The 26,403-nt window shown below is 38.6% G+C and overlaps 2 protein-coding genes across 4 annotated transcripts in view; one reads left to right on the top strand and one right to left on the bottom strand.

The window, feature by feature from the left end:
• ZNF654 (zinc finger protein 654) overlaps nucleotides 1-18,152 on the bottom strand; it is a 104,830-nt gene extending 86,678 nt beyond the window's left edge. For both annotated transcript variants that reach the window (XM_049858186.1, XM_049858185.1), the window contains exon 1: nucleotides 17,898-18,152. In XM_049858186.1, the coding sequence (XP_049714143.1) occupies nucleotides 17,898-18,086 (189 nt within the window). In that variant the 5' untranslated portion in view covers nucleotides 18,087-18,152. The remainder of the gene's footprint in view (nucleotides 1-17,897) is intronic.
• A 246-nt stretch (nucleotides 18,153-18,398) lies between these two features.
• Nucleotides 18,399-25,005, top strand: CGGBP1 (CGG triplet repeat binding protein 1). 2 transcript variants are annotated; one of them, XM_049858148.1, is made up of 3 exons: nucleotides 18,399-18,589; nucleotides 19,163-19,366; nucleotides 21,534-25,005. In XM_049858148.1, exon 3 carries the CDS (start codon nucleotides 21,554-21,556, stop codon nucleotides 22,055-22,057), a length of 504 nt encoding a protein of 167 aa, XP_049714105.1. In that variant the 5' UTR covers nucleotides 18,399-18,589; nucleotides 19,163-19,366; nucleotides 21,534-21,553; the 3' UTR covers nucleotides 22,058-25,005. The 2 variants fall into 2 exon arrangements, with proteins under 2 accessions (XP_049714105.1, XP_049714106.1); XM_049858149.1 differs by having other exon boundaries at nucleotides 18,399-19,006.
• The last annotated feature ends 1,398 nt before the right edge of the window (nucleotides 25,006-26,403 follow it).

Genomic DNA, 26,403 nt, shown 5'->3' with positions numbered 1-26,403 from the left:
AAAAAATGCATACTCTCATTCCCCTCATCAGAAATCATCACACAAACCAGAACTGAAGACATTTTAAAAAAACAACTGATCAGTTCTCTTCCAAAGTGTCAAGGTTATGAAAAACAAGAAAAGGCTAAGGAAGTATTACAGACTTGAAGACACTAAGGAGAAATAACAACGAAATACAATCTGGGGTCATGGAACAAAAAAAGGGCATTAGTGAAAAAATTGGTAACTTTTAATAAGGTCTGTAATTTAGTTAATATTTTCTCTGTTAATTTTCTATTCATCGCACCTGCATTATTGTTATGTAAAATGTTAACATTGGGGAGACAGGTTGGCGGATATAAAACAACTCTGTACTAGTTTTACAACTTTTCTATAAATCTAAAATTAGTTCAATTTTTTAAAAGTTTAAAAATAAAACTATCCTGTTCCAAACTTTCTCCTAACATTTCAATATTCTTTACTTTCTGGAGGCTATTTTATGAGCACAATTCTACGTTTACTCTCGCTACTCTCTTACCCAGTTACACCTCAAAATTTACCCTTGCCTATGGGTATTTTTTTTTTTTATGGGTATTTTTTAGAGTGAAATGGAAAAATAAAGCACGTATCTTGGCAGCACAGTAGAAAGAGTATAGGCTTTGAAACCAGACAGACCTGGGTATGAATCCCAGCTCAGTCACTTTATTAGTGTAACCTTGGCAAAGTTATTAAACTTCTAGGTCTGTTTCCTGTAAAATGAATTTAATATCACCTTAATATCAGGCCTACTGAAGAACTAAATAAGATGTATATTAAAATCTAAGATAATTCCTTGCACGTAACAAGCAACAGCTATCCTTACTACTGCACTTTGTTTTAGGGTAAGAAAATGACTAGGTTAAGCTTTCTTTAGTAACTATTATACCAGTATTAAAAAAAAAAAAAAAAGACCCAGTTGCTTTCGAGTCAATTCAGACTTACAGCGACCCTAGGTCAGCAGTTCAAATCCACCAGGTGCTCCTTGGAAACTCTATGGAGCAGTTCTGCTCTGTCCTACAGGGTCGCAATGAGTCAAAATTGACTCAATGGCAAGGGGTCCCTTTTTTTTTTTTTTTTTTTTTTAAGTAGGACAGAGCAGAACTGTCCAAGAGGGATTCCACAGGGTGGCTGGTGGATTTGAACTGCCGACCTTTTGGTTAGTAGCCGAGCTACCACCGGCGCCCCACTACATCAGTATGTTTTTGTTGTTGTTAAGTGCCATCGAGTTGGTTCTGACTCACAGCAACCCTACAGGACAGAGCAGAACTGCCCCATAGGGTTTCCAAGGAGTGGAGGGTAGATCTGAACTGCTGACTTTTGGTGAGCACCCGAGCTCTTAACCACACCACCAGGGCTCCTCGGCCATAAAGACTGGTTAATTATTCGTTTCCAAGTGTGATTAATTACAACAAATTTTACTTACTTTTGGCAAGCAGACAGGCCACTCTGGAATGATAAATGTATTCAAAAACTACTGCTGTGTTTCAACTATTTAGTCTAATACCCACCTGGCAAATGAAACGTACCCTACATATAGCAATACAAATAACATACTTCTCGTCTGAATGGATACCTAACATTTGTTTAAAACAGTTTCTCATTGAGAATTAAGAAAATAAATTTTAAAAAACTGTTAAAGAAAATGAAAAGTCACCGGTAATTTTAGTTTTTCTATCAGGATAACCATGCAAAGAAAATCTAAAATTAAAGTTCCATTAAAAAAAAAAATGGTTTAAAAGTAGATTCTAAGATGCTCAAAGTTGTTTTTGATCTGCAAAGGACATCATTTACAGTAGCAAGCAACCTAAAACGCAGTTATTTTAGGAGTTCAATAAAGCATACTGACTGTGTAACTCCTGTTGAAGAACAAAATCCTTAACTAGGATAGGAGTAAAAAAGGAATGAGTTTTATTAAGGAACACAGCAACTGCATTTGGGGAACATAGAGTGAAAATGCCATAATACCCCGAAGTACAGCAGTTAAGGAAAACTATATATGAAAATTTAAGGAGACAGTAACCACAAGTCATATAACAGTTAATCTACAGATATCCTGGAGCCAGTCTGCGCAAGTATTTTGTGAAATGGTTCTGCTGATCTTTCAAGGACAAGAGCAGTGTGCACAAAAACATTCTTGTTGAGTTTTGCCCCCCTCCATTACTCCCTCAGATTATGAGCAGATTAACCTGTTCCTGTGAACTCACTCTGAATGCCACATTAGGGGTCTGCCAACATATCCCCCTTTTTGATCAAACCTCCACCAAGGGGCGCTGATCACATCATCCACAATAAGAGTTCCCTTTCATCTGCAAGGACTTTTAACTGCCCTTCCTCAAGGGACTTTGGCCAATAGGGATTATTGTCTTCCGTTTGCCAAGCTAATAGGCCTCATCTTGGGGAGGGAAAGGTTGACTTGTCGGGGCTGCCATAGCAGACAAAGCCACATATGAGGAACAGTTTCAGGCCAAATCCAAACAATGAGGGTTAATATGCAGTGTCCCAGAGAGAAAGAAGGAAAGAGGCAAAAGGTTGACTGTTACTTAGCATAAGTTCCTTCAAGATACATAATTCTTTGCTTAATCAGGGGAGTTCTATCCTGACTACAAACATTAAACAAACAGATCATAAAGCTTTTGACTAGTCTTTATAACAACTAATATAATAATCAAAATAATCCAGTTTACAATACTGAGCATAACCAAGAACCAATACTACTGGGTAACCAGCTAAAATGTTCAAAAAGGGAGAATCAGGCATATGGGTACTGAATGCAATGAAGTAGCCTTTTGGCAGATCTACTTAATATCTTGTTCTATTTCTCCTGAGGTATTTACCCAGGTACAGCAAGAGGTATTAGCAATGGCACAAACTTCCCCATGTTGAGCTAAAATGAAATCAAGAGTTATTCTGTTATCTAACACAACCCTAACGAGGTAGTCCAATGATTTTTGCTGGGTTTCCATTTCATCTGCAATATCATCAGTGATTTGAGCCATAGTGGCAGACAAATTGCAAATGAACTTTTCAAGAGAGACACCGTACCATTTTATGGTATTGTAGAAATACGCATTCTAATCCGAGTTTTTCAGCTATAGGATGTTGGTATTTCATTTGATCCACCCATTTCACACGGTCTGCAATTGCTGCAAAAAACCTCTTTAAAGTGTTGAAAATCAAAGATGTCACCTTGAAGACTAGGGTGCGCCTGACCCAAGATAGAAATTCAAATACTACTGTCAGAGAGGAAGAAGAATTCAGGGGTAAGTTCCCTTCCCCCACCCCCCCAAAAATATGGTAAACATGTTGTTGTGTGCCATCGAGTCAATTCGGACTCTACAGAGTAGAACTGTCCCATAGGGTTTCCTAGGATATAATCTTTACAGGAATAGATCATCAGGTCTTTTCTCCCTCAAAGCAGCTGTTGAGTTCCAACCGTCAACCTTTAGGGTTAGCAGCCGAGCGCTTAACGATTACGCTACCAGAGCTCCTTATGGTAAGCATACAGTGGCACAATTAACCACTTCATGACCTTCCCCAGTAAAATTTAACCTCACAAGTCATGGACTCTGGCAGCTGGCACAACTGACTGGCACTTTGCTGAGGCTGAAACCAAAAAACAAACAAAAAAATTGGACTGGTACCCTATTTTCTGTGCACTCATCTTCTCTCCCATATCAGTAAATCCTACTGGCAAAAGTAATGTGAGTCAACTACCGCTTACCAGGCAGTTGCAGCTGACTTGATTCTGACTCGTGGCAACCCATGCGTTTCAGGGTAAAACTGTACTCCATAAAGTTTCAACGCCTGTTAGTTTTCAGAAGTAGATCACCAGGCCTTTCTCACAAGGTACATCTGGGTGGATCTGAACTGCCTACCTTTCAGTTACGTTAGTAACTGAGTGCTTAACCACTGCACCACCAAGAACCCAAGGTTCTTAATGTATCTTAATAACCTGTGGTCCAGAAAGGTTAGAGTGATTTCTACTCCCACCAGCTGAAAATGAGATAGCCATTTCACCACATTCGCATGATCACAGAAAGTATATAAATTTTAATTTTACTGATGAGTTATATAATATAAAAAAATCTTTGGCAGGTGTTTTCCAAGTAAAAAGATGAATAATAAAGTCCAAGAATGCACATCCACTGTGTTCTGGATTAGTAGCAATTCCAGGTACGCTAAGTTAAATCTAAATAATACAGAGAAATTAAAATTAAATTTTAACCATTTAAGACAAACATCTAAAATATATTCTATACTCTCCTGCCTTTGAAAATGCAAGATAATAAAAATAAAATTAATTTATACTGTTTAGAATCATCACAATTTTTGCATTTTGAGAATAACTACTACAGTGAGCCACTGAGTTACTTAGAGGAGCACACCCTATTCAGGTGGGTGGAGAAAAAAAATAAAAGGATTGATAATCACTTTTTTACAGGGAACTTCTGACAGTGGTAAGTTTGATTCCTCCCACCACACTTGCATTCATGAACATCTCTAGTTTCTGCTGCCTTGGTTCTTTATCAATCTCCATTCCGCTACCTCTACTTAGTCAATATTGGTTTGGTATACTACAATTTATATCAAACATATATGCACAAATTTTATAATAGACAACAAATGCATATTCCTAGATACAATACAGTTTATATGTATACTGCAGGGGTTACTGTATAGTCTCTGGAATCAGATTGGCCAGGTTCCAGTCAATCGCATACTAGCTACATGACTTAGTCAAGCCATTTAATCCCTTAGCTTCCTATCTATAACATGAGGAAGACACCTACCCGGCCAACAGACTGGAAGAGATCCGTATTTACGCCTATTCCCAAGAAAAGTGATCCTACCAAATATGAAAATTGTTGAACAGTATCACTGATGTCACACGCAAGTAAGTTTGCTGAAGATAATTCAAATGCAGTTACAGCAGTACATCAACAAAGAACTGCCAGAAAATTCCCCAGATTCAGAACAGAACATGGAACAAGGGATACCACTGCTGATGTCAGATGGATCTTAGCTAAAAGTAGAGAATACCAGAAAGACATTGACCTGTGTTTTACTGACTATGCAAAGGCATTTGACTATGTGGCTCATAACAAATTGTAGATAACACTGTGAAGAATGGGAATTCTCGAACACTTAACTGTGCTCTTGAGGAACCTGTACAATGACCAAGAGGCAGTCACTTGAACAGAACAAGGGGATACTGTGTGGTTTCAAATAAGGAAAGGTGTGTATCAGGGTTGTATCCTTTCACCATACTTATTCAATCTGTATGCTGACTAAATAATATGAGAAGCTGAGCTATATGAAGAACACAGCTTCAGGACTGGAGAAAGGCTCATTAATAACCTGTGATATGCAGATGACACAGCCTTGCTTGCAGAAAGCAAAGAGGATTTGAAGCGCTTACTGATGATGATCAAAGACTATAGCTGTCAGTATGGATTATACAACATAAAGAAAACAAAAATCCTCACAACTGGACCAATAACCAACACCATGATACATAGACAAAATATTGAAGTTGTCAAGGATTTCATTTTACTTGGATCCACATTAAACATCCATGGAAGCAGCAGTCAAAAAAATCAAATGACATATATCGCAATGGGCAAAACTGCTGCAAAAGACCTCTTTAAAGTGTTCAGAAGCAAAGATGTCACTTTGAGACTAAGGTGCGCCTGACCCAAGCGATGGTATTTTCAATCGCCTCATATGCATGCAAAAGCTGGATGATGGATAAGGAAGGCCAATGAATTGATGCCTTGAATTACGGTGTTGGTGAAGAATACCGAATATACCATGGACTGCCAAAAGAATGAACTGTCTTCTGTCTTGGAAGAAGTACAGCCAGAATGCTCCTTAGAAGCAAGGACGGTGAGACTTCGGCTCACGTACTCTGGACATGTTATCAGGAGGGATCAGTCCCTGAAGAAGGAGATCATGCTTGGTAAAGTACTGGGTCAGCAAAAGAGAGGAAGACCCTCAACAAGATCGACTGACACAGTCGCTACAATAAGCTCAAACAAAACAACAACTGCGAGGATGGCACAGGTCCAGGCAGTGTTTTGTTTCATTGTGCATAGGGTCATTATGAGTCGGAAGCGACTCAACAGCGCCTAACAACAGCAACAATGGCACATACTCCATATGGTAGTGGATTAAATGAGATAAACAGGTAATGGACTTATCACAGGCCCTGACACTTGGAAAACCCTCAAGAAATATTATATACACATGCACATATTCAGAGAGCATTCCAAAAAATAAATCTTCCAGATATTAAGAACACACGTCAAATTACAGGCAAGAGTGAGTACTGGTTATTTAAAACATTTCAACTTTATAGTAACTCAAACAGATAGTGACTAATGTCACTAAACTATATAATAAAAATATATTAATAAACTGTATACATGTTTTAAAATTTTTTTTTAAGTGGCACAAGGAAACCCTGGTGGTGTAGTGATTAAGAGCTACGGCTGCTAACCAAAAGGTTGGCAGTTTGAATCCACCAGGTGCTCCTTGGAAACCCTATGGGGCAGTTCTACTCTGTCCTGTAGGGTCACTTTGAGTTGGAATTGACTTGACAGCAACAGGTTTGGCAGTTTTTTTAAGTGGCACAAAGGGTTTGTGCTCAACTACTAACCTAAAGGAAACCCTGGTGGCGTAGTGGTTAAGTGCTACGGCTGCTACCCGAAGGGTCGGCAGTTCAAATCCGCCAGGCGCTCCTTGGAAACTCTATGGGGCAATTCTACTCCGTCCTATAGGGTCACTATGAGCTGGAATTGGCTCGAGGGCACTGGGTGGGTTACTAACCTAAAGGTGGGCAGCTTGAACCCACTAAGCAGTACTATGGAAGAAAGGCTTGGTAATCTGCTTCCATTACGATTACAGCTAAGAAAATTCTATGAAGCAGTTCTACTCTGTAACACATGGGGTCGCCATGAGTCAGAATCAACTCAACAGCAGTGGATTTTTTTTGGTACATGTTTTATTAGGATAACACATATAAACATATATATACATTCATATTTTTATGATACACAGCAGCACGGTGTGCCTATCTATTAATATCTACTGATGTAACTACTTCTCTTCCTTTTCTCCTTTCACTTCTCTGTACTATGTTTTCCCACAAATGGAGCCAGAAAATGATAATGTCTCCTTCTTCCTCAAAGTTACCTGACCGGTAACAGTGTTACCACCCAACTCTAAACGAATATAACTAATCACTTTCTCCACGCTTTCACCTAAGTGGAGTAGTGGTCATGAAAGTCCAATGTTCTGTAGGTCAACTCGGTCTACCTCTCTAAGCAGCTACCATTTTAGACCTCCAATTTCCTTAAGCCTCCAACTACCCCATGCACTCTCAACAGATGAACTTTCCTCCTACCACAAAGCTCCTATATAAACCAAACCTTCAGCTTGTGCTCTGAATCTTGTCATTCCCTCCCTTTAGGAAATCTTTTACTATAGAGCATTCCTTTCTTTTGTAAATTTACTCTTCCTTTCAAATGGATTATTCACATCAGATTTTAAATATACCCAAATCTCATCAGTTTTTTTTTTTTTTTAAATCGTCACCTTCTATTCACAACATCTCCAGATACCACCTATTTCCTTCCTTCTCCTTTATATACAATATTTGTAGGCTCACCTCACTCTTCAAACTACTTCAGTCTGACTCCTGCTTCCATTACTACATCAAAACATCTCTGCTCAGAGTCACCAAAGATCTAGTTAATTCAGTGGCTGGATCTCATCAGCTTTTGGTGCTAGTTACCACTCACTCCATCCTGATACATTCTCTTCTCAGCCTTCTGTAACATCACAGTTCTCTGGTTTTCTCCAAGTTCTTTAATTAATCCTTTTCAGATTTCATTGCATCATTTCTTATGGGCCATTTAATTTTGGGGCTCCTCACCTCTTCTCTTCCCACTCTATATTCTCTCCCTCTTGTGAGCTGATTCACACACCTGGCTTCAAATACCATCCAGACAGCTAAGACAACCAAACCTTCCTTCTGAGCTCTGGATTCTGTAAATCCAGCTATCTTTAAGATCTCTCCTTGGGTGAGGCAAAGGCCCCTTAAATTCAACAGGTTCAAACTAAACTGAAGAATCTCAGCAGAGCTCAACTTGCCCAAGAATTCAAAAACTAGTGAAGCTTTCCTATTATCCCCCGTTTTACTGTATTGTATACTTTTTCTTCATATCACTTATCATTAAAGTTATAACTGTACATGAAAACAGGGACACTGCCTGTTTGCTTACAACTGTATCCCCAGTGCCTTATATAACTGATACGCTTCAACGCTCACATCCATGACTCTTTTTTTTTTTTGACTGCTTAGATGGGAAGTCTTTTAGTTATTTTCATGTTCACCACTGCTTTGGAGAGTTGAGAATAGTGAGTGCTTGATACCTAGTGTTAATGTACTGGACTTCAGGATCTTTTATAACACATTACACATATCTAATCTTCCCATATTTAGTTTGTAACCAGTGTTTCACCATGGCTGTAACCAGGTGATCCTGATGGGGTCTCATCCTGGAAGAAAATCGATCCATACTAAATAGGGTGCACTGGCTGAAGTGATTAACTGATCGTCATAGGAACAGAGCTGAAAAATCAAATCTACACAAAAGCTGAGGGTTACCTTGTATCAGATTTACAAAACTGTAGAACTTAAAAATCCTCTCAAATTTATACAAATACTTTTGTGCTCATGAGGAACCTGAGCACAGATCAAGAGGCAGTTGTTCAGACAGAACAAGGGGATACTGAGTGGTTTAAAGTCAGGAAAGGTGTGCATCAGGGTTGTATCTCTTCACCATACCTATTCAATCTGTATGCTGAGCAAATAATATGAGAAAGCTAGACTATATGAAGAAGAACGGGGCATTGGGATTGGAGGAAGACTCGTTAACAACCTGCATTATGCAGATGACACAACTTTGCTTTCTAAAAGTGAAGAGCACTTGAAGCACTTACTAACGAAGATCGAAGATCACAGCCTTCAGTATGGATTACACCTCAACATAAAATAAAAATCCTCACAACTGAATCAAAAAGCCATATCATGATAAACAGAGAAAAGACTGAAGTTGTCAAGGATTTCATTTTACTTGGATCCACAATCAAGACCCATGGAAGTAGCTGTCAAGAAACCAAAAGACACACTGCATTGGGCAAGCCTGGTGCAAAGGACCTCCTTAAAGTGTTGAAAAGCAAAGCTGTCACCTTGAACACTAAGGTGTGCCAGACCCAAGCCATGGTATCTTCAATCACATCATATGCATGTGAAAGCTGGATAGTGAACAAGGAAGACCTAAGAAGAATCGATGCATTTGAATTGTGGTGTTAGTGAAGAATATTGAATATACCATAGACTACCAAAAGAATGAACAAATCTGTCTTGGAAGAAGTAGAGCCAGAATTCTCCTTAGAAGCAAGGATGGCCAGACTGCGTCTTACATACTTTGAACATGTTGTCAGGAGGGATGGGTCTCTGGAGAAGGACATCATGCTTGGTAAAGTACAGGGTCAGCAGAAAAGAGGAAGACCCTCAAAGAGGTGGATTGACACAGTGGCTGCAACAATGAGCTCAAGCATAACAATGTAAGGATGGCACGGGACCAGGCAATGTTTCGTTCTGTTGTACACAGGGTTGCTATTAGTCGGAACCAACTCAATGGCACCTGACAGCAACAACAATTGTAATTAATTTATAACATAACCAGAATATTCAGCTACATTACCTTAGATTTTAAGTAGCTTAATCTCTTTACCATTATATATTAATATACATTTAAAATGGCATTTTTCAATTGACCATATTTTATTTTTTCAAATACCTCATCAGATACGTATTTTACATTAGCTTTCTTTAATTTCTTTTTTTGGGAGGGGTAATTGTTAACGAATAGTTTGCCATATTTGGCAGGAAAATGAAAAATAGTGCCAACAAAAACAGTCAATTGGTAACATACTTCTGTTTGGCAGAACTGCAAAATGATGGTATCATTAAAAAAACTTAAAGGTAATGAACTCTTTTTAAAAAATATTTCTACTACCAATATATCTACAAAGTTAAAACTAAGATTTTTTTTTCATCAAGCCAATGGGATGAGTAGTTACTTAGAATGCAATAGTGGGCATATATATAACGAAAGACTGCATATAAAGAAGTTACTTAAGTTTGGGACCTTACTGGTTAACCTATAATGACTGCCATAAGTTTAACCAATTCATTAAAAAAACAGAAAATTTCACATACTTTGGGGAAACAGAAGAAACCCAGTTAAAATTTCATTATACTCAAAATAATCTTATATTTATTAATAAAAAATAACATGAAGCAGGTGGAGAAAAAATTAAATTTAATTTTTTTTACTTTATTTTCCTCTGATGTATAAAAGCAGTAGGTTTAGTCAAGAAATTTGGAAAAGCGTAAAAATTTAAAATAAAATTTAGCCATAAATCCTACCACTAAAAAGTCACCCATTGGTAATCATTTGGTATATGTCTTTCAGTCTTTTTTATTCATAAAAATGAAATCCCCGTCTCCTCTATTATTTCAGTAGTTATTATATCATAAGTAGTTTCTCATATGAATTAATATTTTTTCAAAACATGATTGCTGGGGGAACACAGGATTCCATTATACGTAATGATTCCCCTAATATTGGACATTGAGGTTGTTTTCAAAGATACACTATTACAAATAATGTCATGATGAACAACTGTGCCAATCAACTTTGAATCAACCTAAAAAAGTGGTGGTGTAGTGGTTAAGTGCTACGGCTGCTAACCAAGAGGCTGGCAATTCAAATCCACCAGGGGCTCCTTGGAAACTCTATGGGGCAGTTCTACTTTGTCCTATAGGGTCGCTATGAGTTGGAATCAACTCGACGGCAGTGGGTTTGGTTTTTGTTTTTGAAAAAAGTGTTAAACAACAAAGGCATTTATTTCCCCAAATATAGCCTTTAAAATCTACAATTTGTTTTGTTTTTCCTAATTACAATAAAAAATTATTTTTTTTTCCTATGGAATTTGCCTTTTATGACCCTATATGGAAATATCCCAAATCTGTCAACTTTTGGATCTTAAATTTAAAAAGTACTAAAAATTTTAATTTGTAATTTAGAAGTAAAAATAATTTGCCAAGAGAGAGCAACTAGGGTATATAAAAGGTGTATATAAATTTCTGCATGACAGACTGACTTCATTTGTAAACTTTCACTTAAAGCACAATAAAAGTTAAAATAATAATAATTTGCCAAAAGGAACACACAAAGCAAATTATTGTGATAAAATTACTTCTAGCTCCGAATAGTCACTTCAGAATAGTTCAGGAAGTAGGATAAATTCCTGCTGGTAGTTGAAATAACAGTGGCATAGCTTCCAGCATCACAGCAACACACAAGCCACCACAGTACGACACACCGAAAAATGATGGGAAAACTCCCCTAAATGACAGTAAAGATATTTTTGGTTTAAAAGACCTAAACTCACACAGAAAAAAGAGATGACAACTTTTGGGTACTTGGAAATCAGACAGATGAGTGGCAAGTGACTTACCAGTACTGGGAAGCTAAAACCCAAGCCATCAGTACAGGGAGTTCAGGAACAAGCCTATTTATGCTGAAGAACTCCAGAAAATCTCAGAAATTGGAGGCACCGTATACTTCTAAAGGTAGAAGTGAAAGCAGAGTCAAAAACAGAAAGATCAGCTGAAAATCTCCCTCAGATTCTCTCCTCTAAGAAAACAATGGAGACTAACTCCTAATTCTCTAGAAAGGCTAAACTACAACAGACAGAAACAAGAGGATTATGGTACAGAAGGGAAGGGAGTGTAGAGAAAACAGGGAGTAAAAGCCAAATCTACATACTGAGCATGCTGTGTAGTGAGATAGTGAAGTTGTCCCCACTTCCTCCCTCAACTAGGCCAACTGTTCACATCCACAACTGGAAGGGGAAAAAAAAAGCATATTATTTATAAACATGGAGGTAAAAGAGTTGCAAGCAACTGCCTCTGGAGAATAAGAATGGGGAAAGAAAAGAATGGGGCATGACTGCTACTTTTTATTATAAACTGTAGACAAAAGAAAAAAAAGAAAAAGCTGGCTGCCTCTACAATGTCCATTCTTGTTTCCCTTCCTTACTAACACAATCATAGGCAAAAACACTTTCTAACATTTTTTTTTTTTTTTCAGATAGGGACAGCAAAAAAGATGGAAGAAGTCATTTAGTAGGATTTAGGGCAGGCTTTGCTGGGCTTATCAAAAGAGACAGCCTGCTCTTTCCATTTACAACTTAGACGTGATGGCTGGAACTCCAGCAATTATTTTGGATCATGAGGCAAACAAAATTGGAAGTCAAGGATGATGATAAAGCCACCATACCACTCCAACACTATGCAAGACTTTTCAAACAAAGGAAAAATAAGCCTCTACCTTGTTTAAGTCACTTAAGTCAGTTCTCTATTAGCAGCAAAATGCAATTCCCGAAACTTAAGCCTTGTATGACTTTTTAAACTATGTACATATAAAACACTGATAAAAATTAAGTGAATTAAAAATAATGCCAATAGCAAGAATTGATAAAAAGGTGATTATTCTACCCTAAAAACCTACTCACAGAATTACAATATTGTATCAATTCTATACCAAGATTAGGAGAGATAACGATTACTTTCTCTTAAAACAATACAATTTTTCTAAAGTAAGAGATCTGAATGCATTTAATAAAACAATGAGGCAAATCTTTTTGTTAGATTCTTACACACCTATTACAGTAGTTGTTTAAAAATTAAGGATCATTAAATAATTTTATACAATTTATATCAGCATTACATTACAGTATTTACAACTATATCAGCAGTCCCAAAGTAAGGGTACAGCAGAGTTTCTCAACCTCAGCACTACTGATATCTTGGCCTGGATAGTTTTTTGTTGTGGGGGCTTCTTGTGCATTCTAGGATTTTCAACAGCACCCTGGCCTCTACCAACTTGATGCCAGTAGCAACCTCCAGTCATGACAATCAAAAATGTCTCCAGACATTGCCAAATGTTCCCTGCAGGGAAAAAATCTCCTCCAGCGGAGAACCCCTGCCCTAGAAAAAATATACTTGTTTTTGCAGATCATTTAATGTCTCACCAGAAGCATGTGGCTTTTCTAGTTAAACAGCAGAATTTTAGAATCATAACATTTCTAAATCTTCTCTCAAGTTTATTGTACAACACAAACTATAAGTGAAATACAATTAGATGATCTCTAATGTTACTCTTAAACCTCCAGAGGATTTCACATGGGAGAAATATTAATAGCCTCTCTTATTTAAGCTTGTCTATGTGCTTTCTAGGTGAAGGAGCCCGGGTAGTACAAGTGGTTAAGCACTTAACCGAAAGGTCGGAAGTTTAACCCCACTGGCAGCTCTGCAAAAGATATGGCAGCAGTCTGCTTCTGTAAAGATTTACAACTTTGGAAACCCTATGGGGCAGTTCTACTCTGTTCTACAGGGCCGTTATGAGTGGGAACCTAATCATAGACGATGGGTTTTGGGTTTTTATGTGCTCAGTAAGGAGCCTTGGTGGCACAAACGGTTAAGTGGTGGTTCAAACCCACCCTGTGTTCCTCAGAAGAAAGACCTGATGATCTGCTTCCATGAAGACTACGGCCAAGAAAACCCTATAGGGCAGTTCTGCTCCGTCACATGGGGTTGTTATGAGTTGAAATCGGCTTGATGGCATCCAACAACTACATATGCTAGATACATCATTACTAAACACTTCACGTTCATTCTCTCATTTTATACTCATCCTCATGAGATTTCTATTAACCACACTATAATAAGAAATAATTTAAAAATCTAACACATCAAAGTGTTTCCACAAATACTTATTCATCACTTATTACATTCACTCTGGAAATCCTGGTGGTGCAGTGGTTAAGCGTTATGGCTGCTAACCAAGAGGTCATCAGTTCAAATCCACCAGGCGCTCCTTGGAAACTCTATGGGGCAGTTCTACTCTGTCCTACGGGGTCATTATGAGTTGTAATAGACTCAGCATCGATGGGTTTGGTTTTTTGGTTTATATTCACTCTGGCACTGAACTAAGAGGAAAGTACCTTAATTTGCCAAGTTTACAATCAACCCATTATAAAAAATTTTTTCAATATACTTATATAGCAACAAAATAAGTTAAATTATTACAACCTTCAGGACTCAAGAAAATCTTCACAACACCTTACAAGTCAGAGAGACAATAATTATCTGTTTCTTGAAATATTTTTTACAACTCTGGAATAATGAAAGAGTACTTTTTATATTGTTTCCTCCATGACTCCCTGAGTACTTCCAGTAAATTTATTCCCTTTGCACCACCTTGCCAAGTAATTAATTCAGTTTATAATTACTTGAGGATTTATTTGTAATCTCAGTCTGGCTTTCAACAGAAACTGAAGGATGAGTTCAAATCCCAGCTTGTTCACCTAACAGAATTTAGACAACTTAAATTTGTTCTGGCCTACCTAAAGGGCTTTGTCACCTAACAGAATTTAGACAACTTAAATTTGTTCTGGCCTACCTAAATGACATTAAGAGTTAGTAAACTCTCGATAAACTATTTTTCCCATCTTTTCATCCTCAAAGCATAATGAAATATCAGGGGCTAATTCTACTGAAACATTTTTTGAGAGTCTACTAACAACAGCCAAGGGAGAATGTGATAAGGGCGGCCAGTCCAACATTACCAACAGCATTTAACTATTCGGAAATCAACACTTTCAATCTCCTACATCTATCGTCTCAAAAATCATTTAAGCCTAGGGAACTACTCCTTTTACCTGAGATTTTACAATTACTGGTAATGTTTCTCAAATAGAGAAGTATATCATCGAATGCATTGGATGTGTGTATAATGTATCATTTATATTATCTATCTTTCTTTCGTCTTCTGCTTTATTTTTCCTTGTAGTAAAAGACACAAGAACTTCTCTTGAAAAGAACTGTTCCTTCCTCTCTTCCTTCACCTACACAACTGCCAAGAAATTTTGATTCATATTTCCCTCTAAAGAGGGAAGACAAACTGGAGCCTTTCTTCTCAACTCAAGGCTAGTTGTATAATCCATATCTTTAGTTAACTGTCACCTACCTAAGTGCATATTAACCATTTCAGGATTACACAATTAAGTCATTTTACTAATGAATGCAACTTGCTTCATATTACCCTCAATAAATATTAAGACACAAATGTTTAAAAAGAAGCAATCTTTAACTGGAAATTACATTATAATCTACTGCTAACCTTATTGTCAAATAAAACTGAGAATTTTATAATCTATTGTCTTCAAGTCAATTCCAACTCCTAGTGACCATATAGGACAGAGCTGAACTGTCTCATACGGTTTCCAAGGCTGAAATCTTTATGGAAGTAGACTGCTACACCCTTCCCCAAGGAACAGCTGGTGGGTTCCAATCGCTGACCTTTCGGTTAGCAGCCGAGAGCTTCGATGACTGCGCCACCAGGGCTCCTATAAGAATAACTATACTAGAATTTTATTAATCAGTGGACAAAATTCAACTGATGAAGGTAATCTTTTTTTTCCATCTACAAGTTTTAATACAGAAAAGGGCTTCACAAAGCTTACATACAAGATGGTGCTAGGACAGGAACCCTGAGACAGATCTATTGATAACCTAGACATCATAAGGTTTCAGGTAAAAGTTGGTAACATGGAAGTTTGTCAGTGTAACACTCATAATTTAGCAATATAAAATGAAAAGTCTTTCAGTTCTGTTTACTTTTATGTCCTTGGATATTTAGGAAGTAGTGGAATTTTATAGTCAATCTTATTTGTTCTTAATGTTTATTTCAAAAAATAGAATTAGAGTAGTAAAAATTCTCCAAGTAAACTTGACCCTCAAATAAAACCTCAAATTCTACAGCAGTTAACCATAAACGACTTAATTGTGAATAATCATAAAATGGAGAATACGCACTTAGGTAAGTAACAGTTCACTAAATATATAGATAACCATCTGATCAAGTAAACTAACAAAGCTAAATGTAACCAAAAACCAAGCTGCTCATTTATAATACAAAAACCAAAACAGAAAAAAACAGAGTTTCTACCAGTCAATATATGAAAAAGATAAAAATGTAACCTAATTTTCAGAAGTTTAAATTGCCTGTAGATACTGAGTCTACTGATAGCATGGTTTGGGGAAAGCCATGAGTCAGAACTGATTTCAAGGCAACTCATACTGGTAGTTGTGAAACCTATAGTTAGAAAGCAAGTGCTCAACAAACAATGAACCTTTAAATCCAGTGAATATCAATACCAAAAATAAAATACATTTTCAAGAAAGTCACCAAATACAAGGCAGCATCAATGAAAAAGGACACACACTTCATACCAAACAGTTTCCACCTACAAACCAACTTAACTGTGACACTGGTCAAAAGAAAAATGAAATCAAGAGACAATTTAAACTAAAGCATTAAAAACTTAACTGAAAATGTCAACTCCATCCTTTTAACTACTCTTATACTGTTTCCTGAAAGGCAGTTTAAGAACAAATAAGGCTATTTTATAAATGCTGGAAAGGGCATAAAATCCAGTGTCAGTGAACATGATGTCCATTTCTTCTTAACTTTAAGTCCTGCTTGTTATCAGAATGAAATTAATAGCTAACTGATTCAAACTCATTTACCTACTATCCCTACCAGATGAAAAGAGAAAACTGAGGCATAGAGAGTTTAAGTAACTTGTCCAAGGTCACAAAGCTAGGAAGTGGTGAAGCCAGGGTCTGAACCCTATAAAAAAATATACGTATGATAAACAAAGGGGGGAGGGTGGGAAAGAAACGATTCTTTTGCAAAACAAGAGTATTGTGTATGAGAACAAAACGTTTAAATTATAAATACATGCTGATTTAAATGCAGATTACACAAATTTTACCCTAGATAAGTACTCTGGCGCTGTAATATTTTACTACATTTAAATACTTTAAGCTATATCAAATCGACAGTCGACAGAATAAAGAAAAAAAAAATTGTACCGTCATCGTTCGAACACTGTATTTCAAAGGCTAAAATACACTGTAACGTGAAAGACAAGGGTATGTAACTAGAGCAATAGTCTAAGGAAAACGACTTTCTTGCAGAGCAGTTAATTAGGAGAGAGAGTGAGTGTTTAGGGGAAGTGGGAGGAAGCGAGTAAGAAAAGATGACAATCACACAGCCTTAACCCACCCCTCCTCCAGCCCCAAAAAGTAACCAAGTCACTGTGGGTCAACACTGAAGCCAACCGAAGAAGTGGCCCAACGGGATCTTGAGAGGGGATGACAGGAGACCCTAGGAGAGGGGGAGGGGAGGCGGTGACAGGAGAGGGGGCAGTAGAGAGAGGGCATGCCTTCCATCCCAGAAAAAGGGGAAAATCCTGGGGAAAGCGGCAGAGAAGGGAAAGCAGGAAATGTCACAGAGGGTCCAAATGAGGTGAGGAAAACAGCGTAGGAAACACAAGAAAGGCGGGACCCTCGGGCAGGAAGGGGTCTGTCTGGGGCATAGGAGGCATGTCAGTACAGAGCTTTCCTGCCAGCTGACCCTGCCGCCCTCTCTCCAGCGCCTCTGACAAACCCTCACTTCTCGACAACCCTAAGCCCGCAGGTCACCACGGTCCCGCTCCCCCACCCCCCACCCCAAGCCGGATAGGTGGAGGGGGGAGCGTCGTCCTCACCCTCCTCGTGGGCTGGAAGAACTAGCACCGGACAGAGCCCAGGCTAGGGGGCGAGATGGCCAGGAGACGCAGGGAGGCCCTGGCCGGGGGTGACGAGACGGGGCGGCCGACGGGCGCCTCACCTGACAGAAGCGTCGGCAGTAATCCCGACTGCTGATTCCGACGCCGCCGCCGCCGCAGCTGCCGCCGCCAGCGCCGCCTCCGCCGTCACCCGCAGCTCTAAGCCTCTCAGGCCCCGGCGGGGACTCCACAATGGCCACGAGCTCTTCTCCGAGGCGTTCGGCCTCTTGGTCGCTCTCTTCCTCCGCCATGAGGCTCTCGCCGCCCAGCGCGTACCAGCCCCTGCGCCGCCGCCGCTGTAGCTGCCTTGGCTAACCTCCTCCTCCTCCTCTAGTTCCCTCCCCCTTCTCTCCCCCCTCCGCCGGACAGGGGCCCCACGGCTGGGCTCTACTTCCGGCTCCGCCCACCCACGCCCCCAGCTTTCATTGGTAAAATATGCAGTCAGTCATGTTTATGCCCGCCTTTCCACTACCATTGGTCAAGTCAGCCGCCTGTTTGATAGGGACGCTGTCCGTTGGTCAATACCGCTCGGCGGTTGCTGGGGCCCGCCTACCGGGCTCTGCCATAGGCGGCGCAGGAGGACGGGGCGCGGCGGGGGACACGGCGGCCGCGGCGGGGCTCGATCGGGCAACGGCGGCGGCGACGGCGGCAGCTACTAGTTCTCCTCCTTCCTCATCCCTTTGCTCCTTATCTTCCTCCTTTCCTTTCCGGCTGTGTCTCGTCCACTTCCCCTAGCGGCAGCCCCGATCCTACGGTACCAAGGAGCTGGGGAGACCGAGGGTGGGCCCGGCCGTTGGTGCGGGCTGTGGGCCCCGGGCCTTCCGTCCCGAAGCGGGAGCTGGGGGCGGGGCCGTGGCACCGTTGTCGGCGGGAGGAAGAGGGAGGAGACGGGAAGCCTGACAGCGGCCGCCTCCGCCTGGCGCCTGCCGCCTCCTCCCGTGAGACTACGGCCAACTCCTGTCGAGTTCCCGGGCCTGGGGCAGCTGGGACTCGGCCCTGCCCAGCTAGCGGGGCCGGGGCGGCGGGGCGCCGGCGTGCTGGGTTCGACTCGGGAGGAGGGAGTCAGACGCTCGGGAACGTCTCGAGCCCCGCCTTTCCCTCCCCCGCTCGAACCCCAGGGCCTGGGGAGCGCGAGAGGATGCTGGAGGGACCTGGGGATCGGGGTTGTGGGGTAAGCGTTGGGATCGGGGTTTGTGGTGGGGAGTTGTTTTTAGAGACACCTGCCTGGTAGTTGTTGACGTTCCTGGTCATCTTTTCATCCACCTTTCTTTCCTTCCCCCTGCCCTTCCCCCATTTTTTCTTTCCATTTGTTTTTCGTATTTTACAGTAAAGGCATGACTTTCCGGTACCGCAGGGAAAATAGGGTGCAAGCCCAGAAACTGTTTCCCCATCACCACTTGTTGAAAAACTGATTTGGAGGCATCTCCGGGTTTGAACCAACGTAAGGTGCCAGGGATTGATGCGCCTCTGGTTTTGCTTGGAGACCGTTCACTACTAAGTATCAGGACGTAAACAACTGGAAACTAATCCGGTAAACATTTTCAAGTTCCGATGAGTTTTATTTTGATCCAGCGAAGGATTGGCTTCTTCTCTTTTGTTGTCTAATTCTTGCTCTTAACTTTTTAACGGCCTTGTTTGTTTAAAAATATATATATCTTTTGCTGAAAACACTTTTGTTCTTTGAGTATGTAAACCCGTGCATTCTCTGACCTTTTGGAAGTTAAAAGACATTGTATAGAACTTTCACATTAGCACATGGGATTGAGCATTTTACACATTAAGGAATTATGTGCCTGTTGATTGTTTCACAGTTTAAAAGCTAAATATTTAGAGGCAGAAGATTTTTCATGTAGAAAGTAAGATTTAATTATCCCTGGACAGAAGTATTTGATGTTTTGCGTAAGTAGATTAGAACCATTAATCATATTTAGGATTGACTCACCGTAGGAGTATAAAACATACTGTAAAAGTACAAATATGTGTAATAGTAATTCACTGACTACTATGCAAGAATCATACTTGTTTTGCCTGCCATTGTAAAGCCATGGCCTATCACATTGTTCCACACATAAAATCCATGTATGAAAAAAATCTAAAGTAAAAAAAAGAAAAGAACATAACCCAGGGTATTTACATGTTAGAATTTATCATGCTTGCCAGAATTTCTGTGAAATATTGAGTTATTCCCTGGATTCTTTGTATCCACAAGTGTTAGCAACTTAAAGTTCTTTTGAGAAAGATTTTATGTTATAAACAAACCTGTTGTGGTCCAGTCCGTTCCAACCCACGGCGACCCCGGGTGTTACAAAGGAGAAGTGCTCCATAGGCTTGTCCTGGCTGTAATTCTTATAGATCACCAGGCCTTGCCTTCCTGCCACCGCTGGTTAGGTTCAGGCTTTGCTAGCTGCTCTCTACTGTGGATTCACAGAGTACTACATTGTTTCTGGAAACTCTGGTGGCGTAGTGGTTAAGTGCTATGGCTGCCATCCAAAGGGTCAGCAGTTCGAATCTGCCAGGCACTCCTTGGAAACTCTATGGGGCAGTTCTACCCTGTCCTATAGGGTCGCTATGAGTCGGAATCGACTCAATGGCACTGAGTTTGGTTTTTGGTTTACATTGTTTCTGATTAGACTTAAGAAGCGTGGTTTTTCAGAGCATACATTGGAAGTATGTTTATACAGAACAGAATTCCATTTTTAGTTCTATCAAATGTATTTTAATTTCTTAAACCTAGATTAACGTAAATATTTATAAGTGCTTAGCCTGAAGTCATGGCCCCAGGTAACTACTAAGATGTAAGTAATGATTTTGAGTACTTGGCACAGACTAACATGTGTTTATTAGCTCAAGTTTTCAGTGCTTGTAACATGATTTTGGCACTTAGTTCTATGAACATAAAAGTTTGCTGCTAGAACCTACTCAGACATTATTAAGCTGCATCTGAGTTAAATAAAAATTTGGATAGTGAAGATTTTTCCATCAGCATTTTTTGATTGAGCATCTATCATATGGTAGGTGCTAGGTTAAGTTCTTGATTTTTTTCTTTTAACTTACTAGTTAATAAGTGAAGTAAATATTAATGCCATGTAATTGTTAATATTAAAGAAACACACGAAGTATTAGAAAAACACTTTCCATATCTTGATTATAATCTTTTAGAAAACTTAGGAGAGGTATAAATGCATTAAAAAATAACTTACTCAGAACTTTATCTTTGCTTTAAAATTTAAATCCATTTGGTCTGTGTTTCTTAGTTTTTACTTTTTTGTCATCACAGCAGTTTTGAAAATTCTGTTCATATAGAATTACGCCAGTTTAGTGGCCCACCTGTTTAAACAAACTTCGTACACAATTCCCCACAATTTTATTCCTGAAATCAGTTGTCATAGGGTTATGAAGGGAAAGAAGCTTTTTTAAACTTGGATAAGATTAGTAAACACCCCAACTGTTGATCCATGATTGGGTTTTCCTAAAAGATAGTAGTATCTGGGACAGTTTCAGTTTTTTATTCATTCTAATTGATTTGAATTTCATAAAAACCAAGAAATGGGCCTAATTGTTATTTTAATAGTAACTTTATCTGGTTTTTGCCTTTCCTTATCTGTTCCAGGTAAGTTATAACTTAATGGACACAAATTTTGCTAATTTGAAATAAGTTTTTTAAAGTCCTTAAACACTTGTTTCTCTCATCTTAAAAGGTCCCTTATTCAAAGTCAGAATGGAACGATTTGTAGTAACAGCACCGCCTGCTCGAAACCGTTCTAAGACTGCTTTGTACGTGACTCCCCTGGATCGAGTCAGTGAGTTTGGAGGTGAGCTGCACGAAGATGGAGGAAAACTCTTCTGCACTTCTTGCAATGTGGTTCTGAATCATGTTCGCAAGTCTGCCATTAGTGACCACCTCAAGTCCAAGACTCATACCAAGAGGAAGGCAGAATTTGAAGAGCAGAACGTGAGAAAGAAGCAGAGGCCCCTAACTGCATCTCTTCAGTGCAACAGTACTGCGCAAACAGAGAAAGTCAGTGTTATCCAGGACTTCGTGAAAATGTGCCTGGAAGCCAACATCCCACTTGAGAAGGCTGATCACCCTGCAGTCCGTGCTTTCCTGTCTCGCCATGTGAAGAATGGAGGCTCCATACCTAAGTCAGACCAGCTGAGGAGAGCATATCTGCCTGATGGGTATGAGAATGAGAATCAGCTCCTCAACTCACAAGATTGTTGACAAGGAGGTTACCACCATTGTGATCAAGATAAATAATGTGGAGTATTAAAGTTATGTGTTACTGTGTGGCTCATTTTTATATTTATTTCATTAAAATCATGTGATGCAGAATAGTTTTGCAATATGTATATAGCTGCAGGAAAAAAAAAACACCACTGCAAAACTTACTGTTAATTTTAGTCACCAACGGTATAAAGTAAAACTTAGGTTTAGAATGTGCCTAGGATACCTGAAACCTGATGGTTATCTTTAAAATTGATGGTTTTTCTCCTGAAATGTGCATGGAAGAACTGCCTTGCTATTTTACCCTGTTGCCATGTATGACTATTCCTTGGGAGGTTACTTAATTATTCTGATTGAAGATTGGCCTAGGAAATGGAAGCTGCTGCCAGGCAACACCACTCACAGTAACTTAAAGGAATTATTTCTGATTAGAGGATCGTCTTCAAAAAGGAAGGGGTGGGAGGAAACTGTTCTTTTATCTTCAAATCCCTAGCAGAAATGACTGTTTCCAATTGTGCTTCACTTGTATGTGATGTTAACTATTCTTCAGTCCCTCACTGTCTTTTTTCCCCCTTGTTAAAGGCTGATTGTTCTGTTCAGTAGCAGCTTCGACTGACCAAGAAAGGAGCCCTGGTGGCGCAATGGTGAAGTGCTCAGCTGCCAACTGAAAGGTCAGCGGTTCGAACTTACCAGCTGCTCCATGGGAGAAAGATGTGGCAGTCTGCTCCCATAAAAAGATTTACAGCCTTGGAGACCTTAGGAGGCAGTTCTATTCTGCCCTATAGTGTCGCCATGAGTCAGAATCAACAGCAGTGGGTTTGGTTTGGGTTTGGTCAGGTGACCAAAAGACTAAAATCTTTGTTTTAATGTCAGTGCCAAAAGCCTTAAGAATTTTTGCAGTGACAAGATTTTAGTCTCTTCACAATAAATATTTTTTAACCATAGCATTTATTTTAAGCACCATCTTGGGTTTGCAAACCTTTGTTATGTCTTGGTTTTAAAAGAATCCAGGATTGGCAAGGTACACGTTATATGGTTGAGTTTCTTTTTTTACAGAAAATTGTTAAATACTTCTTGACTCACAGATCAGATAATATGGAAATTACTTTCTGTACATTAATTTTTCCATTTGATTTTATAAGAGATTATTTAGGTAAATAGACGAAGAACAATTAATTTCATTCTTACCTGCTTTGCCTCTGGTGGTACAAGGTTCTGAAACATGATCGTAAACAACTCTCTAGAAATTCTGGCAAGATTTTTGTAGTAAAGATCTGGCAGTATCCTGCATAACTATTTGGGAGGGGAAAATAATCAGTTCTGATAAAGGTCAACCATATTCAGGAAATGATCTCTCCAAACCTCACTATCCTGTAAGGTTATCAAAGTAGCTTAGTCCAGCTAAGTCCTCTCCATCAGAGACATAAGTTATATTTTTAAAAATATAAAACAAAAAACTTGGATTAGAGCTTTAAAAAAAAAACCTTAGTTCTTTGAAAATATTCAAGTTAAAAATATTTATAAAATATTTCTATTACAAAGCACTGACAAATGATTCCCTGTGTGACTTGGAGTTATCTTTGAGGTCATTGTACTACAAATCTTTGTTTAAAAAGCCAAAGTCAATAGGAAAAAAGTTATATTTTTTGGAAACAATTCTGCATATCTAAGTTTCTTTTACAGACTTAAGTTTCTAGTTCCTCTTGTCAAAGTGGCCATCGCGTTTCAGATTATATGGTTCTTTTTAACTTTCAATAAGCCTGACACCAAAAAGAGAAAAGGCGCTTATCAAAATGTGGACAACCATTTTTTTTTTCTCATTCTCAGTTAAAGTAGCATAACAAATGCCTAGAACACTGCTGACATTGATAAAGCACAAGCTTTATCAGCAGCTAAACAACCAAAATGTCCTTTGCTTTTACTTCCCCTAGATTTGCAGGCAACCATGTTTAATTTGAATTATCCTAAAACTAGGAAATAAGTGAATCTTTTTGTCATTTTCAGAATACAAGTATAAGGTTAGATGATACAATCATTCTAATTTTTCTAAATTCTCTGTGATTCAGGTAGCCCTGTACCATTTGGGTGTTAATTTGTATTGACAGCAAACAGCTGCGCAACAGCTTGAGTAGTCCTAAGCAATAAACTGGATAGTGTTACAGTAGAAAAACGCCATCAGTATTTCATATATGAGTTTCTGTTATTACTGATTTGATGATCATTTAGGTTTCCTATATGTAAATGTATTTCTCCAGGCTCCTGTTATACACTATTTAGGGACATTCTGTTAGGATTACATGTCCTTAATACCCTTTTCCATCCAGCTGTGAGAGTTTAATACTGATGTTTCTTTACTGATTATGAAACGTTCATTCCTTGAAAATGGTTAACTTTTGCCTTACGGTTAAAAAATATGTAAGGCAGAATGATTGTTTTCACCTTTTCAAACTTGTACAAATCCGTGAAACCATGGTTGTCATGTGGTAGATCACAAATGGAAATGTCTGAGGCATATGCTACTTTGGAGGCGCAGTGAACATTGTGTACAGAAGCTTTCGATCTTAACTATAGTGTTAGTGTGATGCTATACTATTGGGAAAAAAATAGCAACCTTTTTTCTATTTTTTAAGTTGTATGCATAAACATAAGATTTGTAATGTTTCATTTATAAACTGCCTTCTTCACATGCTTACCTGTTAATAGTGTTTTCTTGAAGTATGATAGTACATCTTCCAGAATTTCACTATATGCTTACATTAAATAGTTCCTAGATTGTTGAGATGTTAAATTTCTTGTTGGTTTCTTCTTGATTCTACAGGGCATATAGCAAGCCTGAAGGACATTGTAGTCATTTCTTACAGGGTGAAAATTTAGAAGAATTGTGTATGAGAGCCTATATTGTTATTTTATCCATTATCATCTTTGAGTAAGACTTTTTTTTTTTTAAACAAATGCTACTTCCAGTTCATGCATTTGGCCCTGCTGAATTTTCAGGGACCAGGAAACTTTTAAGAAAAAACATCTGTATCTTACAGTTCTAACCAAGTACACATCAGCTTGAGATTGTTCTGAAGCATTAATTGCTTAAAAACTATTCTTACAACAGTTGGCAAGATCTCCGAGCTGAAAGTTCCATGTAAAAATTTTGCCTGAAATAATATGTACACGAATGTTAATGGAAAACATATAAACAAAATAAAATTTAAGGTGGCCCAAAACTAAAGCCATAAACAAGTTTGTCATTTGGTGCTTAGTCTTTGTAAGGGCTCTCTGTGGTTTGCTTTGCCCCAACTGCCATTAAATAAGGACAGATCACCTTTAAAACACAATAAGCGTCTGAATCATTAAATCAAAGATTAGTTATGTAATTTTGCTGAAAATTTTATCCTAATACAAATTGCTTTAGCTTCTGCTCAGCACCGATTATGAATAGTGAAGTGGTTATCCTAAACCTTGGTTTTTCTCATCACATGCTATCATAGGTTTCTGAGGTAAATAGGTTCTTATTTAGTGCTATTCTGCCTGTATCCAAAATACTGTACTAATTAATAATTTACTGTGTTCGTTTTTTTATTCCTGTGCTTATTTTCTTTGCTCACGCATGTATCCTTAGTATAAATGTGTCGCTTTTAAAATTTTGTCTGTGACTTTTAGAAATAAATTTCAAAAAAAAATAGTTTCAGAAGTTTTTCAAAGTTATTATTTTGTGAGTCAATAATGTATATCTTAATTCCAAAAAGTCAACAGAACTTTACAAATTTTTTTTCTATTAGGTATGTTCCCCTTTTATGAGCGTTGTAGTCCTTATGCCCAGTATAAAAGCATGTATTCTGTCAAATCAAGTGGGTTTTATTTCCCAAAATTATTTATATAGGTAATGTTAAATAAGCTACATCAGCGCTTTTAAATGGAAGTGTACTCCAATTTTCTATTTTAGAACCGTTAATTATGAAAGATTAAAGGCCTTTTTACATCTCGTGAGGTTTATTCAGTTTTTGAAGGATTTACTATACTATTTGCCACTTGGGACAAAAAAAAAAAATGCAAAGAAATTGAAAATGGTCTTGCCATTTAATAGACTTGCATAGTTTTGAGGGAGAATATTCTTCCTACTCTTCACTTCTACTCGACAAAAAGATAGAAATTTACAAAGTAATTAATTTTTATTTTTCCTGGAATTAAAATGTTAGAAAGAATCTTAAGAAATCATTCAGTACTTAAGCTTGCAGTTTAATATCTCCAAACCATCACAGATCTGTCTTCACTTTTCCTAAGGAACCTTTTTTGATTAAATGTAAACCTGTTGGACGTTTGTGCTTTTAAACCAAAGCCAAATCAGTTGC

This window comes from Elephas maximus, chromosome 18, assembly GCF_024166365.1.
Source record: "Elephas maximus indicus isolate mEleMax1 chromosome 18, mEleMax1 primary haplotype, whole genome shotgun sequence".
NCBI classification, from domain to species: Eukaryota; Metazoa; Chordata; class Mammalia; order Proboscidea; family Elephantidae; genus Elephas; species Elephas maximus.
The sequence above is the reverse complement of the archived record's forward strand: the minus strand, read 5'-3'. Positions and strand labels throughout refer to the sequence as shown.